The 21,540-nt window shown below is 34.3% G+C and overlaps 1 protein-coding gene and 1 pseudogene across 1 annotated transcript; one reads left to right on the forward strand and one right to left on the reverse strand.

The window, feature by feature from the left end:
* Window positions 1–1,232: 1,232 nt before the first annotated feature.
* Window positions 1,233–8,283, reverse strand: LOC120155453 (probable leucine-rich repeat receptor-like serine/threonine-protein kinase At3g14840). The gene is made up of 24 exons (XM_039167002.1): window positions 8,193–8,283; window positions 7,921–8,101; window positions 6,090–6,161; window positions 5,945–6,013; window positions 5,802–5,873; window positions 5,644–5,715; window positions 5,466–5,537; window positions 5,306–5,377; window positions 5,144–5,215; window positions 4,974–5,045; window positions 4,814–4,885; window positions 4,632–4,703; window positions 4,398–4,463; window positions 4,205–4,264; window positions 4,081–4,116; window positions 3,910–3,950; window positions 3,427–3,806; window positions 3,129–3,324; window positions 2,852–3,007; window positions 2,657–2,775; window positions 2,319–2,529; window positions 1,994–2,231; window positions 1,738–1,888; window positions 1,233–1,639 (listed from the first exon to the last, which is right to left on the reverse strand). The coding sequence occupies exons 1-24, from the start codon at window positions 8,281–8,283 to the stop codon at window positions 1,235–1,237; spliced, it is 3,048 nt and encodes a 1,015-aa protein (XP_039022933.1). The 3' UTR covers window positions 1,233–1,234.
* Window positions 1,306–18,012, forward strand: LOC120155452 (annotated as a pseudogene).
* The last annotated feature ends 3,528 nt before the right edge of the window (window positions 18,013–21,540 follow it).

The following is a 21,540-nucleotide window of genomic DNA, read 5'->3' on the forward strand; positions in this document are numbered from 1 at the left end:
TCAAACATTAATACAACCTCACAACGACTTGCCCTGAGGTATGACTTGCGGTATTTATGGTCCATGTAACATTTTAAATAGTAACCCTTAACATTTTATTTACATTTTATTCAATGGATTAGGGTGTTACATTTATTTTATGAGTTAGAGGGTCGCATTGAGAGAAAAAATAGTACGAAGATCACATTGATTTTTTTCCAAAAGTACAAGAACCACTTATACCTCTTGCCAAAAATATTTGTTGCCTATCAAATATGGTGATATTCAAATGTTAATTTAACATAAACTATCAAATATGGTGATCTTTTTCTATATAACCCATTAGATTGAGTTAAATGCTCTCTTGTCCCTAGGGATGGCAACGGGCCGGGTATTGGTTCCCCCATCCCCGTCCCCGTTTAAAAAATATGTACCCGTCCCCTCTTAAAAAACCGTGGGGATTTAAACGGGGATCCCCATCGGGTAATCGGGGAAAACCGCGAGGAAATGGGTATCCCCGTTTAGCATAAACGGTTATTTAAACGGGTATCGGGCCGGGTATATATATATTTAAATTAAATATATAAATATTATATATATATATATATTTTAATTTAAATTAAATTTATTAATATTATATATATATATATATATAATAATTATTTTTAATATTTATCGGGCCGGGTAATCGGGTAACCGGGGCGGGGATTACTAAACCCGTCCCCATCCCCGTTTAGCATAAACGGTTTTTCCTGTCCCCGTTTAGTATAAACGGTTTTTCCCCGTCCCCATTTAATTTGGTTTTCGATTTTCCTCGTCGGGTTCAGATTTTTTTGCCATCCTTACTTGTCCCGTAAAATTGTCTATTATTAACTTTTTTTGTCACTTTTTTAAATTTTGACTAATTATTATCTAAATTTATAATTGATAAAAATATGTAAAAATATATTTTAAAAACCTTCAATCAAGTAGTTTTCAATTTTATATTTTATAAAATTAATTATTTAAAATAATCAAGTTCAGATGTTTAAAAATTTTAACTTTTTAAAAATCAACAAGAGACAATTTTTATGGTACGGAGGGAGTACCTATCAACAAAGTAATTTGAATTTATTTTTATAATATTTGCTCAAAACTTGCAAACCGAGGTTATCATTCAGAAAAAAAATATATACAACATTTTGTAGGTACAAAAATGAAAAATACAATTGCATAAAAAGCAGTTTGATGTGCCTAACGATTTATATTTTGCTAGTTAATTTGCTGGGTCTCTGTTGTGCCAATACTCAGAAGTTACAGTGATGGGATAAAGATCAGCAGCTGATGAAGAAGAAGAAGTCCATGGCCCAACTGTTGACAAGCTGTGTGCCTGACTTTCAGGGGCACTGTTTTCTTCAAGCTGCTGGTAAAGCTTCTTCATCATCGCCTTCGAGTTCGATTTGTCCACCAGACGGCTCGAATCCGTCTCGAATTCCTCGACCGAAGCCTTGCCTTCAAGCATGCTGACTACAGAGGACATTGCAGGCCGGCCCGCCGCGTTAGCATCGGTGCATAGAAGAGCAACATTGATCATTGTCATTACTTCCTCCTTTTTGTAATTAGATCCAATTCTTGGATCAACCAAGTCCAATAAGTTCCCTTCCTCCTTCAAAACATGAACCTGCAAAAACAGCAAGAACAAATTTGGATGGTGACGAACAAATGTTAAAGATTAGTCTGAGAATGAGCTTCAAGAGACCTGAAATGTCCTAAAATTACCCAATCAAGAAGATACAAAGGTTCTTCCTTCGGACGATAACTCGTGTTGCTCTTTCCGCTGACAATTTCCAGTATCACTATCCCGAAACTATAAACATCGGCTTTGTCGGTTAAATAACCGCGCATCGCATATTCAGGAGCCATATAACCACTGCAAAGTTCAAAGCTTCACTTTAGTACATGCAGCAATGAATCTTTTTTCATGCTTTGCATTGAAAACATTACATCAACTTGCAATTAGGACAGTGAAGCATACTAAGTTCCTGCGACTCGGGTGCTGATGTGTGTGTTATCCTCTTCATCAAGCTTGGCTAATCCAAAGTCCGATATTTTAGGGTTCAAATTCTTGTCAAGCAGCACATTTGTAGCCTTGATGTCTCTATGCACAATCTTCAGCCTTGATTCTTCATGGAGATATGCCAAACCTCTAGCTATTCCGATGCAGATTTTTCGTCTCGTTGGCCAGTCTAGTTTCAGTTGGCATTCTTGTGGACCTTTTAGTAACCAAATAACGAATAATTCAGACATTTTATTTATTTATTTATACATGATAAAAGTGCATGAATAGTTTCAAAACCTACCAAACAATGCACGAGCAAGGCTGTTGTTTTCCATATACTCATAGATCAGTAACAGTTGATTTCCTTCAATACAGCAGCCAAATAGCTTCACCAAATGAGGGTGTTGCAGAGCAGAAATCATTCCGATTTCATTGACGAATTCTCGATTTCCTTGCTTCGATTTAGCAGATAGCTGCTTGACAGCTATGACTGTGCCATCTGACAGAATACCCTGCATATCAATAGATTTTATCACCAACTTAGTTTTACAATAAGATATTTGGAGGAAGGGCTATGACATGAGCATTCAAGGTGAAGAGAAAAAGAAGAAAGCATTTACGGAGATCGCCGAATAATACCTTGTAAACAGGACCAAAGCCTCCTTCTCCAATTTTATTAGCAACATCAAAGTTATTTGTGGCAGATTTGATTTGCCTCAAGCTAAATGAACCAGTCTGCAATTGTAGACCTTGTAAGTCTGTGGAAAAGAACCAAAGGAACAATAGGACCTTTTATATGGCAGCTACTAAAGCCTCATATTTCACTACAAATACCTTTTTCCAATTGGCTTTTTTGTCTGAAACAACCTTTCCACCAAAGTAATACCCCAATTAGAAAGATGACAAACACAGATCCAGCTATAATTCCGACCACTGAACCGACCGATATACCACCGCTACTGCCCGTATGTTCTGCTGGAGGTATAAAATCTGCTTGAACAGAATAAGTTACAAAGATGGTATGATCGATGCCGTTGTTTTCCTGAATGTCCAACTGGAAACTATGAAGAATATATAGTTGAGAAGAATGTTAAAACATTCTACAACGTACCGGGATTTACGGATATAGCTGATATAAGAGGACCATAAACTCCTCTAACAGGAATACCAGTAGTCCCTTTTCCAGACCAATGAAGGTCAATCTCCAAGGTACTGTTAGTCACCGACGCAGGAAATTCTTTTATGACTGCCTTGCCAATTCCACCGGCTTCGTCCTCAATGTTAAAATCTTTCTGCACTAGCTTGCCCTGCAAATGGATAAGTTGAGTTAACTGAAATTTTCACTTAAAACCTAAAGATCTCTCTAACAACAGAGCTTTGCAGATAAAAAAAATATAATGAATAACTACCTGAATATATATGTCAAATAAGCGACTTCCTAAGCTGCTATATGTATTGTCATTAGTGAACATTATCTCTGCAAAATGGAGGTTGACTGTGTAGTTCCCGTTGCCCATACAAAATCCATAGTAAGTCAAAGAAAGAGGAGAAAGGCGTGTGTTCATGTATAGTCTGGGATCATTCATGGAGAGTCTCGACGAGTTAGTCCAAATATAAGTGTCCGAGGGACGGTCATCATCCAAGAAGTGACCGGTGCTGCTGAACGCCCAATTACTTCTGCTTTCGTAAAATCTTGAAGGACCGGCTCCATCTGCATCATCTTCATATGTGACATTTCCTCCAATAGCTACTTCTCTCCCTCCACAATTTATATGGAGAGAGTACCAGGCTGAGACATGAAAAACAACAAATGAAAAACTGCTGGAGGATTCACACTCTTCACAAACAAAAAGAATTCAACATTGTTAAGATCTATAAAGCTTTCTACTTACATTTTGAGCAAACAAAGCTTCTCATGCAAGAAACAGTTCCCCTGTTTGAACAATAGAAAGTCCAGAGAAATTTCATCATCTTTACACCAAAGTATCATTTTTTTTCTGAGAAAAACGAAACTTTCAGACTACCCCTAAGAAAAAGGAGAAATCGAAGAAGTCATCACTTACGAGGTACCGTTAGGTGAAGTGCTTGCAAACAAATTCCTGCAGGAAAAGTCACAGATGCAAGTTATGGCTAATAAACAAAGCATCCGCAAACACTCTAAAAAAAGAATGAAGATTAGATTCTTACACGCTCCGCTGTTGACAAGATGTCCCTTGGCTCACAGCAAAGTTGTTATATGAAAGATCACTGTACCAATATTGAACTTTTGGATGTTATCATTTCATTTCATGAACAATCTACTAAGCTCATAACAAACATATCTAGAAGAGAATCTAATAGTTTCCCATTGCATGAACCAACATTTGGAAGAGAATCTTACACATTGTCTCCTTTTTCCAGTATCCAACTAGGTACTGAACCAGTAAGCAAGTTTCTTGTTAAATACCTGCTCAATATAATAACTTAATGAAATCAAATACTCTGCGCTATATATCGATATCGAATGATTAGCCACTTGTAGCTCCTAATAAGTAACTATGTTCATAGTATCAGCAGGAACAGCTTGATATTATAGGAAATGAGAGGAAAACCGACAATCAGATTAATCACTTACAGGTAATCCACGTCCATAAGGCCCGAAAAACTGCTTGGAATTTCTCCGCTGAGTTTGTTAAAACTTAGATCTCTGCGAAAAGAAAATAAATTCTGAGAAAATCGACATAGGACACATTATCTAACACAGATAATGTGCAAACTGCGATATCAGAAAAGAAAGAAATCAAGTTTATGACTCACAAGGTCTTCAACTTCGTCATATCCCCAAGATAATAAGGTAGCTTTCCGATGAGATTGCAACTCCTCAATATCCTGTGATCCAACCACAAGTATCTGTTATTTGATTTATTGATATAGTATTTGTTTAATGGAATCTTCTTCATTTTGGAGTTTTACTTACAGTATCTTCATTTTCTTCATGCTACTAAGTGGTGGAAAAGTTGCATCAGCTCCATTCAAGTCACTGATTCTCCTGTATATCAACAATTTTCATATGTATATAAATCATAATACAATTGCAATGTTCCAATCTCTAGGTTTGAAGAATAGTAAAACTGAAATCCAACTTACAGGTCAGTTAATTTTGCCAGACCACCAAGGCCTGATGGAATTGGTCCCATCAGACCACTTCCCTGTATCACTCTGTCATTACCAATACTCCATGTAGGTAAGTAAATTATAAAGAAAAGTCCCAATGAATGAACTGCTGTTGTTCTAAAGTGTTCAGCTTACAATTTTTCAAGTTCTGTCCAATTATGGATGAAGCTAGGAATCTTTCCGGTGAAGTGGTTATCGCTAATCCGACTGTCAAGAAACACAAAATGATCAATTCTCAATTCGTAATATAGAACTATAAGTAAAGCCTGATAAATCAGAAAAAACAAGATCTTACAAGTCTCTCAATGTGGTCAGCTTGGCAAACGTTTCAGGTACTTTTCCAGTAAAATTGTTAGAGCTAAGAAGCCTAAGCACCAATAACAACAATGGATTATGAAGAAACATTTAATCAAACATAATGAAAGTAGTAATAAATCAAATTCTTATGAGCATTTAAAGATTAAGACTTGTACAATCTTTTGATGGCCGGTAGATTCCCGAGCTCTAGAGGCAATGGTCTTGAAAGCTGATTGAACTCGGTTGTTCTACATGAAATTTTCACAATTAAAAGAAAGATTCCTCTAAATGGCAATATTAAAGCAAGAACTACAACTGGATATCAGAAACTCACAAGCTGCTAAGAGTACTTATATTTCCCAGCTCTTTTGGGATCGAACCAGTTAAGCGATTTCCAAGAAGAGAACTGCGGTAATCTTCATGTTAATTTCACATGCTGTAAAATCATTAAGCAACATTGGATATTGTAGAACATACATGTTGACAAGTTGCATGGATCCCCATTCTGGGGGTATTGAGCCATTAAGGAAGTTGCGGCTGAGGTCACTGCAACAACATCAACAGTGTTATTTATGCTCTGTAAGAATGGATTTCCATGGTGTTGACAAGAGTTTGAGCTTACATTTCTTGTAGGAAAGGGAACTTGGCCAAATCTTTTGGGAGACTGCCCTGGAGATTCTGTGCCTTAAGCATTCTGTTTCAAATACAAAATTGCATTGAGACTGACTGCCATTGAATTGACAATGACAAATCCATACTAAAATTAATTTCTTATTAATAAAAAATAAAAATCATTTACTAAAATAAATGAATTTTTTTAACTTTTATAATTAAATCATATCAATCTTTTAATAATTGTAATTTCAACATGTGGGATGATTACATGATGCCTGATTCATGTTAGATACTTGGATTACACCATCATGCAGAGTAACATGCAGCTTTTGATTCCATGTCTTTTGTCTCTTCTATTTGTCCCATTACTTGATAGATTAAGTTTTATAAATCTATATAAATTTAATATATACATACATAAAAATATATTAAAATTCACTAAACAATGCAGAAATATTAGTTTTGATGACTGAATCTTCAAAAGATATAAAAAAAAGTGTTAAAATTATAGAATAATTATTAAATGTTATTAAATTATTATAAAAAATTATTAAATTTATGAAATTATTATAAAATGATCATTATAATGTTATAATATATTAATAAATTTCTAATTAATTTATATTTTTTTAAAATTTTAATAATTAAAACAATCATCTAAATATAAATTGATGACCTATAATATATTTTAACATATATTTATTCTCGTGATTAGTTTTACTTTATCGTATCTTTACCCATTTTTCTATGTAAAAAAGGGTAAATTATATATTTAGTACATAAACTATTAATTTTAGTCTATTTTAATATCTAAACTTTTATTATTTCCAAATATATACCTAAAAATTTAATTTTTGTTTCATTTTAATACCAACCGTTAAAAACTTTAATTTTTGTTTCATTTTGGTAACATGTTCAAAATTTAACGTTAAATTTTGAACATAATGAAAGATTAGGTACTAAAACGATCCAAAGTTTAAGTACTAAATGCGTTAAATTTTTAATGACGGGTGCTAAAATGAAATAAGAAAAAATTAAATTTTAGGTATGATTTTAAATAAATTAAAAGTTTAGATATTGAAACGGATCAAAATTAATAGTTTAGATACTAAATGTGTGGTTTACATAAGAATATATTCTCTGACACTGACTAAACTATGAGTGAGACAGCTATAGTTATAAGATAGGCGGATGGGATTCAAAGTCAACACTAGTGAGCTTTACGTACTGTTTCTCTCATTTGAAGAGGCAGGCAACAACTTGCTCTCTTCCTTTAAATTAATTAATGCATCAACCAACAAACTCTTGTTAAAAAATAAATAAAATAAAATTTGTATTTCCTTAATCAGAAGCTTTACTGGTAATTGATTATTGTATAGTTATATAAGAGTGGTAAAATTGTGATTTTGGTCCCTCTACTCCACTTCAAATCAGAGATTTAATCCTTATATTTTTAACATTAACGTGATATTTTCTTGAAAAATCTCTTCTAGACATGAATTTTTCTATACTCGAAGGAATGTTTTTAAAGGAAAAAAACCCGGTAAACACTTTACCCAAAACAAGTACTATTAAGAAATGATAGAGCAACTAAACTAACAAGAACCAAACGGACTCGATGGTAAAATAATTATTGTTATTCTTTGAGGTTTCGAGTTCGAGCACCATAAATGTAATGGGTGTGAGTGTTCAATATTAAATTGTTTAGAGTTATATTTGAACTACCCTATATTACTAAAAAAGAAAAGAACTAAACTAGGTCAAATGAAAATAAAAGGACCAAAACCAGTATTTGACCAAAAAGTAGAGACATCGAAAAGAAGAGGAGATTTACATACATGCTAACGACATGGCAGACTGTATCATTGCCATTTGGGAAGGAGCAATTACATGTGACTGCATTTTCAAATCCCTTCAACGCATTGGGCGTAGCCCACCCTTCTTCTCCACTGCATGGATCTACGCTGAAGTTCCAGTCTTTCTTCCCCAGTGTCTTCCCAATGTCCTTCAAATGTTGCACTGAACCCAAACCCAAAAAAAAAATCAAACCCTAAACCTTACATATATTACATCAGAGTGTGTGGAAAACAAAAACCCAACAAGACAATACCTTCGTTGTCCGGAAGTTTTGCTCCAAATACAGAACTCGAAAGGCAACAAGCAAGAAAGACAGAAGCTAGAACAAGTCGAAAAGCTAGCATTTTGTGTGTTGCTATTCTGTGAAAGATGATTGAATCACATTTGAATGCAAAACATGGCTTTAAAGTGCATGAAAAATGGAGTAAAAATGGGGGAGACTTTTGGGGTTTACTTTATGCTTAAAGACGAAGAAAGAAGAGCTTGAAGAGGGCTCGTACATTGAGATCGACCAAGTCAACCTTTGTTGTAAACTTTGTAGGACTAGGAACAACAAACTATGTAGTCCCATCACTTGAATGATAATAATAATGGTAAAAGGACCAAGTTGCATAGAAAAATAAATGTTTATATTTGTATGATTTGAGGGAACTAATCACCAACTGATAAGTATGTGCACTGAGGCCCATGTGCCTGCACGCTTTTGTGTATAATATTTGCATGTTTGTTGTTATATATATTTTTTAAAGTGCTCTTCGAGTTCAAGATTCGTAAAATGTTTGATAATATTTAATATTAAAAGATTAAAAGTTGTCTTTAAATATATGTTAATTTGTATTTGTCACGTATTAATAAAAAAGACACATTCTCTTTAAAAAAAACAACAAAAAGCTAACGTTTAAAGAATTAATTAAATGATCAATAATAAAACTCTGCCATGTTGGCATTATAGTATACCAAGAATTTAGGTTAAGGTGGAGAAATTGAATTATAATTAACATTTTTTTCTCCTCAAGATTTCATTAATCTTAATTATTCACAACTGTGAGTACTAAAAATAGCTAGGTTTTTATATAGATGCACGTAGAAAGCAAACGAAACTGCGTTGGGGATATGATTCGCTGGTGACAGCTCAAACTTGTTTCAGCCTGACCATCAATTTAATTTCTACCGAACTTGCTTAGGTAGTTGTGGCAATATATTTATTGAATAATGTATTTTTTCGATTAAATTAAGATAAATAAAAGGCAATACCTATTTAAAGGTAATCTCAATCATTTGACATTAAACATTTGTATTTCTAATATTTCTAGTGCTGAAACTCGATAACTCAAGGAATAATAATAATTTTTTATTAAATTTAAATTAATTAAATGTTAAAAATGCTTTATTTGAAGACGATGGTATAATTTTCAAGAATTTAAGTGACTAATTTTTTATTAAAAATTATAAAAAAAACATCATATTATAAATTTTTATATTTTTAATAAATTTTTTTATCGGTAAAAGAATTCATTTTTGTGCGACTTAATGGTACTGTGCATACTCGGATTAGCCACGTAAATTTCGGGTTTAATCTTCAAAGTGGATTGATATATATCATGCGACAATATTAATATATGATTATAAAAAAACGTTATAAAAATATTAATATTTTTTTAACATTATCGGTAAAGCGTTATCTAAAACATTAATTTTTTACTGAAAATGTTAATATTGGACGGTACAAAAAATATTTAACATATCCGGTAAAATGCTACCCAAAATTTTATTTTTCACCAAAAATATTAATATTAAGGTCTACAGGAAATTAGTTAATGAAATTAACATTTCCGATAATACTTTATTAAAAATATTAAAAAATATTAACACTTTCAGTTAAATTTTTTTAACCGTATATTAAGAATACAAATATTACATGTGGATTAGGTAGAAAGTTTGAATTCAAACCTAACCCAATAAATTCAATTAAATAATATGTTCCTTCCGAGATTTGAAAGCTGGTAGAGCATAAGGTTCTTAACCTTGAGGTAGTGGGATCGAGTCCTATGTAGGGTATTTCATAATTTGGAGGTCTCCTACGGAAGTTGCTTTCAACCTAGTGTTGGAGGCAGCCTACTATCTTATCTGCCCTTACCCCATTACATAAGGGAACAAGGGACAACCAATATTTTTAAAACTCCGGGACAAATCAATGCAATGACTGAAATTTAATTACAAATATAATTATGATATACTGTACAAAAAATTATAATTATGTTGATTAAATTTAATTTGTTTAATATTATCGTTGGTATAATATATGTATATGTAAAATTAAATATATATATATATATAATCATAGTTTATTTGTCTAAAACATACAAGTTCATATGGAATTGTGCATGTAAAATTAATTCGTTATACTGCTTTACATTTATTTAATGTATTAATTAAGCTAATTGATGTTATTTATAATATTAAAATTTAAAATTTTAATCTTATTTAAAAATTTAACGTTTAACGTATAATTTTTTTAAATATAAATTTTATCTCTATAAAGTGAATTATAAAATATAGGCATCATAAAAGCAAAGCGTGTGCCGGCGGCCGTTGATATACAAAGCCTTACCTGGCGGCTTCCTACTCCATTCTTGTTTCTTCTTTGTTCTTTTACTCTTAACTTTTTTATTTTTCTTTTCTTTTACATTAAAACATCAAACCAAAAAAATCCGACATAAAAAACTCATGTTCATTTTCCCTACGTTTGCTTTTCTTTCAATCAAATTAACAAGGTCCTACTTATGTTCTCCATGTCAATTGCTCCACTTTGTTTCTCAAGGGAAATTAGGATAGGTCTAACTGCAGCATTGAGTTTTGCTTCGTTTGTTTCGAAGAGTTTATTGTATTTTTTTTTTGGTTTTAAGTCGAGTGAAAGAAGAGAATTTTGGAGTTGAAGGAAGAATAAAATGGGGTTTGTTTTTTCTGCATTTAAGATGGTTTCTGTTCTTTTTCTGGGAGTTTTGGCTTTGAATTGTTTCACTGAGTTCGGGTCAAATGCTCAACTTTTGCCTGAATCTGAAGGTATGCAGACACCCGACCGACTTTTTTTAGAACTTCCTATAAGTTTCTTTTTTGTGTGTGTGGCGTTTCTCCCTTTTGATGTAACTGTTGAAGTTAATGTTACTCTGGTTGGTTCCTGAGAATTCAAGGAGAAAAGAAATGAGAAAAATTTAAGGATTTGGGTGTTGTTCCTTTTAATGAACTTGCTCTGTTTGGTCACAGGTTTTGGAGAGAAAAAATCTTTAGTTTCTGAACAATTCTTTGATTAAAAGTGTTATGTTACATGCACTGCTTTGATACTGAGAAAAATGTATGGAAACAAAGATGTTTCTGCATTTTGGAGTAGTTCAAAAGAGTTCATCAAAGTGAGGACTTTGTTTTCAATTTCTTTTGCTACCATGTTTCCACACAAAAAACCATTTTAAAAAATTCCTTTTAAGTTAATCCTCTCTCTCTTTGCACTTTTCTCATATGGGTTTTCTTTTATGATCCGTTTTCTGCTTTAATGTATTACCTCTGTTCTGTTTGGTTACCGGGAAAATTGAGGATTCTATCCTTACCCTGCACTTTCTAGTTTCTACCACTTTCTTATGAAGCAAATTTCTACTTATTTCTTTAAATCCCCAACATTTTTTTTCCAGAAAGCAAACAGATAAATAGTATAATTATTGATGTAGTTTACTACTAGAATTGCTTTTGGTGTGGGACTATATGTCAACTGGTTTTCCATGTTTTTTTCCCATTTGAAGTTATTGATTCTAAATATGTTACTCTCATTGCATCAAGAGCTGCATATGGTGATTTAAGTTCCAACTCAACTTTGATCTATAAGCCAACTTAATGCATTTATTTGGCATGTTAGTTGGCCCCACTCTTAGCCATAGATTTTGAACTTCCCCCTACCTATCTTGCGTTATTGTACTATATGATTTTGAACGAAGCCTATATTTACACCTAATCACATGCCATGCTTAAGCCAGCAATTAGTTTATATGAATTTTGATATATTGTTACCTGGATCCGGGTGAGTATTGATGTCTATCCAGCTTTAATATATATTCGAAAGACTTAGTTTCGGTATTCATATCTAAATATTTATTGGTATAAGCATCAGGCTTAATATTTTTTTTGAAAAATTAAGAGGTGATAAGTCAAATGAATCATGGACACACACGTTAAATACAGTATGAATATTGTATGATTGTTTCTGGTAATCTATTTGTGTATTTACTGCAACAGTGCGAACTCTTCAAACCTTATTTTCAAAGATGCAGCATCCGAATGCGGGTACCATTAGCAGAACCCTTTGCAGTGATAGTTCATGGAACTATACCATAACTAAACTTGTTGAAAGCAATATTGTATGTAATTGTTCTGATGGAAACAACACTATATGTCACGTCACTCAAATGTATGATCTCTTCTCTCTTTTTTAACCATGAATTTACCCTGATTCTAGTTAACCCTTAAAAGTTATTTCAATGAATGACATTATATCCATTTCCTTTTTAATTCTTTTGTTGTTTCTTTTTCTGTAACAGATTGATCAAGGGTCACAATTTGACTGGAATTCTGCCACCCGATCTTGGAAATCTTACTCATCTGGAAGTAATGTAAGTTCAGTTAACATGCATATTGTTCGCGTGTTGTGAGTACTATAAATTATACGCAAATAATGTGCAAGTATACACAATCGCTCAAGTAATATAATGATGAGTGAGTATCGTCTCCACAGGGATTGGGTGAAATTACAAAAGTCTAACCAAAGCAATGCACTATTCTATCTAAGTATAGTTAGTCTTGATATATACAAATGTCACGGCAATGTAAATGTGTATGCTGGTGGATATGGAGTGATGGCTGATGGTGTAGCAAATGGAAATGCAATGGCAATGATGGATGTTTAATGTTGAGTATGTTGAATTGTCAAGGCAATGAAAAATGGTAAAAACAGTAAATACAAAGAAAATAGAATGAAAAGAAAATAATCCTCACGTGACAAGCTTCCAATGGAATGAGTGGTAGGGATTGATCTAAGAATGCTAAACTTATTTCTCAAGTATATTTAAGCTACCTGGTCTATACTTACTCGACAGAGCTTTCCTAAAGTGTTCTAAAGAACCTAACAGAATAAGATGCCAAGGCATCTGCTCTCACTCAACGATGTTGGCCAGCCTACCCTATTGATAAAGACACCATTTTTAGTCGTTGAAATCATATCCTAGCCTCTTCCGAGATCTAAGGGATTAAGTTATAATATTCTTAGGCCGGTTCAAAGTCCCTCGAAAATACTATAACCCATTTCTTATGAGGATCTTATCTTGCGTTTCTTCCGAATACTTACAAGTATTTTTAGTTTAGGATTCTTCCGAATACCTAACCTTCATCTAAGAAATGGACATTTCCATGCCTCTTACAAGCCTAGATGCTGAAGCATTCATAAGCAAAGCAAATAAAGAACCAAAATAAACTTAAATATACCATTACAAATAAAGTTCAAACAACCATTAAATCAACCACCACCAAATAAGTTAGTTCATGGTGGGGTTCAAAATATCCAAACACAAAGTCATGGAAATATTTGTTCCAACAACCCACAAATAAATATAAAATAACAGCAAAAAGGGAAGTTGAGAAAAAGCCTTCGACGCGCCATCGGAGGTCTACTCTCGGCCACCGTGAACCACCTAGCTCGCTAGCTCCTTTCCGCTCCTAGCTCGCCACTCCTTGGAGCTTTATCAATGGGGGAATATCCCGAGGAAGAAGAAAGAAAAAGAGAAAATAAAAAATGTGATTTTTGCTACCGTATGTGTCATCTTCCCCTTTTCTTTTTTTTTCTCCCCCATGAGGTGTTATATATAATAAAAAATATCTAGGGGTAATGAGAGGTTGTTGGGTGCAAAATACCTCTCATACCCCTAGAATCACATGTTGGGTGTGAACCTTAACCTCCAAGTGGCAGTGGTCTTTTGGCAGCTCTGGCAGGCGGTTACAACAGTCCTTCACGTGCAGAGACAGCTGTCCAGTGCCAGCTGTCTTTATGCAGAAATATTTTTTTGTCTTTTTCTGCGCCGGAAATGCCAAGACATTTAATCTACTTTAGCAACGTGTGATGCCGCGGCATTACTTCCCAAAGAATCATTTTTTCTTGCTATTCCCTGCACACCACAAACAAACTGCACCTTTCCTTCAAACATCATCATTAAGAAATAAAATAGCACAACCACCACAAATGCACTATATACAACTACATGATCTTAAAATGCCTAAGATGAACTTTTAAACAAACAATAATTTAAGTGAAAAATGCCTTAAAAATAGCCTTTTTAGGAAGTTAACACATATCAGAGGTTCATTAATTCAGTTCTCTGTTCAATGTTTTATTAGACTTTAGTTTAGCTCTTTTATCTATTGACATATGTGATTGTTCCATTGTTGAACAACGATCTTACTCGCAACTATCTTAATGGATCGATTCCATCGACTTTGTCTCGGCTTTCTCTCATCAGTTTGTAAGTCTTTCTTTTCACCTCTTCGGTTCTTTGGTAGTGCCGTTTGATCATCGTCCATTAGTGAAGTTTGTATAACTGTTTGATCTTCCGTAACATTTCTTCAGGTCACTTTTGGGGAACCGTCTTAGCGGTCCGATTCCTGGGGAAATTGGTGATATTTCTACACTTGAAGGACTGTAAGTCATGATGCATAAATCTGTTGAATTGAATAAAGAATGTTGTTATGGTATATTGATTCCTAATCGAATTGCATTTTCAGGGTTTTGGAAGATAATCTTCTCGGTGGATCTCTACCTTCCAACCTTGGAAATTTGGGCGGCTTGAGTAGACTGTAACTTATTTTCCCAGCCTTGAAAAACCATTATTATTTCACTGAGAACTTTCTAAAATGTTCTCTGATTCGAGTTCAACGATGTTTGTCGAGTGAATTTGTGATTTATGTTATTTTCGATTTGAGTTCTAACTGACTACTTTGCTGCGCCTGCAGTCTTCTTTCTTCGAACAATTTTACTGGTAGAATACCTGAATCATTCGGCAATTTGAAGAACTAAACTGATTTGTAAGTGTAGTTATGTAATGTAGATTTCCGAAAATTCATCAAAACTTCAGGCTAAATCCTGACCTTTCTGAAATGTGTTTTTGCAGCTGGATAGATGGAAGCAGTCTGTCTGGGAAGATACCTGATTTCATAGGGAATTGGACTAAACTTACAAGACTGTGAGTACCAATCATTTAATTTGAGAAGCTCATTTAAATATTATCATATCTTTTTTTATACATTTTTTAATCTTTTCACAGTTATTTTAATCAAGAAGCTCTATATCTTATTGCAGGGACATGCAAGGCACATCAATGGAAGGACCAATTCCTTCAACCATATCCGAGTTAAAAAACTTAACAGATTTGTGAGTCTTTTGTCCTTAATCCTTATGTACTTGGTTCTTTTTTCGTTTGGCAACAACATTCATGACGGCGAGCAATTAATGTTCTTATATCTCATCACTTTCAGGAGGATAACTGATTTGAGTGGAAGAAGTTCAGCATTTCCAAATTTGGAAGGAATGAAAGATATGGAAGAATTGTGAGTTTAGTCTAAGAAGTTCTTCCCCCTGACTCGTTATTTCTACTATTTAGCTCACCAGAGGATTTGTTTGAACTTTGTGACTCAGGGTACTTCGAAATTGCTTGCTTACCGGTTCAATCCCTCCCTATATAGGGGAAAATCATTAAAAACATTGTAAGTTCCACACTCGAACTGTTTACGACATCAAAATTGTTTAACACCATTTGTCTCGATTCTGCAGCATTAATATCTTTTACCGATTTACGTTTACATGACTTGGATTGCAGGGACCTAAGCTTCAACCGTTTATCTGGACAAATTCCTCAGACACTTCAGGGTTTGGCAAAGTTAGATTACCTGTAAGTATATAAACAAAAATTTGAAGTATCATTAGAATATGGAAAAGTTGATTTTCTGTAGGCCATGTTAGTCTATCTTTGTATCATATTGTTTCATGCATGATTAATTGTGAGATGTTCGTTTTTCATGGCTTAGTTTTCTGACTAACAACTCATTGACTGGAGCGGTGCCTGGCTGGGTATTAGACAGCGACGAGAGCATGTTAGTCCCATCTCACAGCTTATAATTATTTCTTTTTCGATGTTCAGAATGTTGGATGTTTTAGTGACTACAATTGTTCGGACATTGACATTTTCCTGTTTTAAAATTTTACGAATTCTTTGAAAATGTTCATTGCAGAGATTTGTCTTACAACAATTTTACATCTTCATCTCAAACAAGTTGCCAACAAGCAAAAGTGTAAGTCTCTTGATATTTTTCTTACATTTTCAAGATCATTAAAGTTTAGCATATTCATCTTCTGTATTCTCTAATATCAACAGGAACCTAGTGTCCAGTTCCTCGTCCTCAGCCGACAGCAACTCGTAAGTTTCTTTTATTTTATTTTTCTTTCAATTGCTCCATTTGACTCAAGAAAAATAACTGGTGCCAACACTAAAAATATAATTTGTAGAGTTTCATGTTGCTTAAGGAAGGACCTTCCTTGTCCTAGAAAGCCAACCTGTAAGTACCATTACTTCTTTCTTATACCTCTATCGGTTGTACTTCAATTCGATATTCTTGTTTCTCACCAGAAATTTATGTTATATAACCTTGTTTCTTGTTGCAGACCATTCCTTGTTTATTAATTGTGGAGGAGAGCATACAGAAGTTGACGGAAATGACTATGAAGAGGACTTGAGCACCATTGGTCCATCAAACTTTTTCAATTCAGCAAATAAGTGGGCTTATAGTAGTACAGGGGTTTATTTGGGCAATGTCGGTGCTCATTACACTGCAAGAGCTTCATCTGCTGTGTCTGGTCCAGTCTTCTACAATTCTGCACGCCTTGCGCCTCAATCACTGAAGTACTACGGCCTATGTCTGCTAAAAGGCAACTATAATGTGACGCTTCACTTTGCTGAAATTATGTATTCTGATAACAAGACATTTGAGAATCATGGAAGGCGCTTATTTGACGTATCGATTCAAGTAAGTATACATTAGCTATGTTATTGGACCATTTTTCCGAGTCTTTCCTTTATTTCCAAGATATGTTGGGCATGTGATTGTAGCCTCTTTAACTCAATTATTCATACAGGGGCGATTAGTTTTGGAGGATTTCAACATCATGGAGGAGGCTGGCGGTGTTGGGAAGGGCATCTTCAAGGAATTTAATGTTGATGTAAACGGAAGTACGTTGGAGATTCACTTGTACTGGAGAGGGAAAGGAACTACTGCCATTCCTGACAGAGGGGTTTACGGACCTCTGATATCTGCTATTACAGTAACTCCTAGTAAGTACATATCATGTCAAATAACTGGCTTGTTTCTAATCTTTTAATTGTTTTTTTTTACTCCTGTATCATCTTTTAGACTTCAAGGTCGATACCGGGTATGGGTTATCAGCTGGAGTCATTGCTGGTATTGTGATCGGTTCATGTGTGATTCTCATCCTGATATTGATCATCCTCCGACTGATGGGTTACTTGGGGGGCAAACACAATGAAAACAGTGGTACGGTCATAATTACAACGAATGTTTACATAATAATTACTTACAGCTTTTGGTTTTTAATTTATTGTTACTTTCTTAGGACCGAATTGGAAAAGCGGAATCTGTTATTGTTTATGTTTTTGTATGATAGGCTAAATCTTTTGATCTTGGTTTGAAGTACTCGAAAGAAGAAGCACTGAGGATGCTAAACCTGGCTCTTTTATGCACCAATCCATCTCCAACTCTGAGGCCATCGATGTCCTCCGTGGTCAGTATGATCGAAGGCAAGGTTCCCGTCCAAGCTCCATTAATCAAACGAAAGGATTCGGATCAGGATGCGAGATTTAAAGCCTTCGAGACACTATCCCATGACAGCCAAACGAATGTCTCGACGTTTTCTCATTACAGTCAGGCTCCAAGAAGCACATCCATGGATGGACCTTGGGCTGATTCTTCGATGACTATTCTGGACGGGTCTCGATAACATTCTTCATCAAGTATGCTCCTTAAAAACAGTCCTTGAGAACACGTTTGATTGGATGATGACAGGCTTCCAAATTCTTTCTGACTTGAGATTCTTTGTAAAGGAAAATATACGAAAATGTTGCTACAATCAGGTGAAAAATGTTTTCATATAATGTAATGGATAATAATGTTCAAATTTACTGCGTAATAAAGAAATTTTTGTATGAAATTATATCATTTAAAGGAAATATTTAAATTATATAAGAATTTAAAATTTTTATTTGATGTGATCATCACTCCTAATCTACCTCTGTCCATCCCTACCGAGTAAGCATTCCTTGTGTACGAAGTCCCGTTGCCTGGTGCCAAACACAAAAAAAAAAAAGCAATATTAAAATAGAGTCAGGTTGGGTTGGGTTTTCGATCAACTCGACCTGAATATTATACATCCTCTACCAGTCTGAATCCGGCTCGAAAATTATACACTCTTCATCTGACTTGAACTCGACCAGGCCCTTTGAGATGAAATAGAATCCGAACTGAACTGACCTGACCCGGAATAATATAATTATAAAAAAATATTATTTTTACTCAATAAAAATATAGATTTAATTGGAAAAATAATATATAGAAGAGTCTTATTGCAATTATCCTTAAATATATGAGGTAAAATTATATTTTCTTTGAGTCGGGTTGAATATTTTTCACTCTAAACTCGAATTTGACTCGAAAATAATCTCTAAAAAACCCGACCCGATTTGAATTCGTATTTTAAAAAACCAACCCGATAGGATCGAGTCAAGTTGGAACCCGTCAAGTCCGGTCCCGTGCCTATCCCTAATAGAAAATTGGGAGCCATGGTTGAATCCATGGAGAATGAGCAAAAAGTCGTGCAAAATTGAGGTCCCATCTCTTGACTGCATATGTTTTCAATACGAACAATACAGTTTACCCTCGAAATGGACAAGTAGAAACCATGTTGCACAAATTTTCTTCATAGCGGACCTTCACCTACAATCAATTCTTTCTCAATTGTTGATATGCATGCTCCAAGAAATTCAGGGTTTGTTCACATCCAATAAATGGACAAGAAGAATATTTTATAGAAATTGGCAGCCAATTCTGAATGTATAAACTAAAAAAATGGACAAAAAGCTAGATTCTTTAGGACCATCTATGGCTGACGCATCAGCGGTCAGCCCACTGATCAACTCCCTCGGTTCCACAGATTAAACCTTAAAAGAATTGATCATCCGTCTCGCTGTCTCGGTGGTGCCTTGGGAAACGCTCAACACTCAAAAATCAAATGGGAAACACTTTCCTCTACTTGGCTCTTCTTATGATCTTCCATTTTTGTATGGCGGCTACCTTCTCTCTGAAATCAACCAATATACTTTCAGATCAATCAGCTCTTCTTGCATTCAAAGACTACATTGTTCACGACCTGATAATCTATTAGCAACCAACTGGTCAGCTTCTACTCCTGTCTGCAATTGGTTCTGTGTCGGTTGCGGATCCAAGCACTGCAGAGTCACAGCTCTAAACCTTTCCGGGCTAGGACGCGTAGGCACCCTTCCACCCCACTTAGGAAATCTATCATTCCTCTCTCTTCTTTCCATAAAAAAACAACAGTTTTCATGGCGGATTACCTTCCCGATTATCGAATTTGAGACGGCTGGAATTCATGAACATCGGTATGAACAGCTTTAGTGGAGAAATCCCACCATGGTTGGGATCATTAACTGAACTTCGAGAGTTGTATCTGTATCCTAACAACTTCAATGGTGTTATTCCATTCTCTCTAGGCTATTTGCCGAAGCTAGAGGTCATGGAATTGTTTGAAAACCAGATTTCAGTTCAATACCCTATTTTATTGTAGATACTTATTTTCGTCCGGGTCTTTATTATATTGTATAGCATAATATGTAAATATAGTTTGTGAGAATATATAATATATAGTTTTTGAAAACATTTTTTAAACATATATATATATATATAATATAGTTTTGAAAACATATAATATATAGTTTTTAAAACGGTTTTAAAAACGTGTATAATTTAGTTAAGACGGTTTGAAAATGTATAATATATAATTTTAAAAAAAATGATTTTGAAAATATATAGTATATAGTTTAAAACGATTTGAAAACATATAATATATAGTTTTTAAAAAAATTGATTTTGAAAACATATAGTATATAGTTTTTAAAAACGGTTTTTGGAAAACATATTATATATAGTTTTTTAAAAACGGTTTTTGAAAACATATATAATATATCATGTTTTTGAAAACATAATATATATATATTATAGTATAGTATATAGTATTATATTATATATATTATATATTATATTATGGTATAGTATATATGTTATATGTTATATGTATTATTTATTATATTTTTATTTAACCTTTTTTGTTTTATCCGGTCCAATAGGGAGTTCAAGATCCAAATCAGGGTCTAGAATGAGGGTATGAGGGAGCACAACCGGGCAGGCAGGCCTGACCCAGCAAGCATACCCGACTAAGAGTCCAGTAGGTAGAAGCCCAAGTTTGCCTGACCCAACGAACTACGGTTTTAAATTTAAGTAAAGGCGCCACGCATTCCCAGCTGTAAGATCTGACATCGATCAACGATCCAGATTGCATAATAGTTAGGGTTTTTAAAACCCTAAAAATATCATTATACCGCAATTGATCCTAAACCATTAAATCTACAACAATCCAAGAACCAAGATCAAATACTAGAAGGTTCCAGAAGCTCGAGAGTCACTGATGACAACTCGTGGGAATTACGCGCCAACGAGATTACTAGTTGGCCGAGATTTTGAAGTTTGAAACACAAAGATCAAAGCAACTTGGACTGAACCATCCGATATATTCTGTCAAACAAGAACCACGAATAACTAAAAACAACCTTGAAGATCAAAACAACCCAGACTGACCATTTGAGTTTTCCGACCACACCAACAACCAACAACGGAAAAGTGAACGAACAAGTCAGATAATCCCGAGATATTCGAGACCTCAACGGCCGACCAAGGCTATAAAAGCCTTCGGCCAACCAATGGAAAGGGACACCGAAAATCATCAAGAAGCAACAAAAAACAAAGAGAAACATCGCAAAGCAACCAAGTATCAAGCAACCAAAACTAAAAAAACATTTGAATATTCATCAAAAAAATCACAAGGAACCAAAGTTTTTTTTTTCCGAAGAATCATCGAAAAAGTAATAGACGCCGGAGCTAGGAAGAATGACGTCGAGAAATGGAAAGGCCTTGTCGAAAAGGTAAAAAATTGAAATTTATTTCGTATATCTATGCCTGTGGGGGGTTTAGAATAATCGGGGCTCAGTCGGTGAGTGACCGGCCTTTGGCCAGTTAATGAGAGTTGAGAGAGTTTTATTTTTGGGGAAGAAGGGTTGGATTTTAAAGGCGAGTGAAAATGAATTTTTTGTGATATTAGGGCTATTTATAGAGGGACCCATGTGTAATTATGAAATTCTTAAATTATTTTTGTAGTC

The sequence above is a fragment of the Hibiscus syriacus genome, unplaced genomic scaffold, assembly GCF_006381635.1.
Source record: "Hibiscus syriacus cultivar Baekdansim isolate YM2019G1 unplaced genomic scaffold, ASM638163v2 tig00111191_pilon, whole genome shotgun sequence".
Classification (NCBI taxonomy): Eukaryota; Viridiplantae; Streptophyta; class Magnoliopsida; order Malvales; family Malvaceae; genus Hibiscus; species Hibiscus syriacus.

Bases quoted from the DNA above. Each gene is read 5' to 3' on its own strand.
- LOC120155453 (XM_039167002.1), bottom strand. From the start codon at position 8,283: ATGCTAGCTTTTCGACTTGTTCTAGCTTCTGTCTTTCTTGCTTGTTGC. The intron at 5,216-5,305 runs GTAAGCTGAACA...TGGTAATGACAG, and splicing joins TGGACAGAACTTGAAAAATT to AGTGATACAGGGAAGTGGTC. The intron at 1,889-1,993 runs GTATGCTTCACT...TGAACTTTGCAG, and splicing joins ACCCGAGTCGCAGGAACTTA to TGGTTATATGGCTCCTGAAT.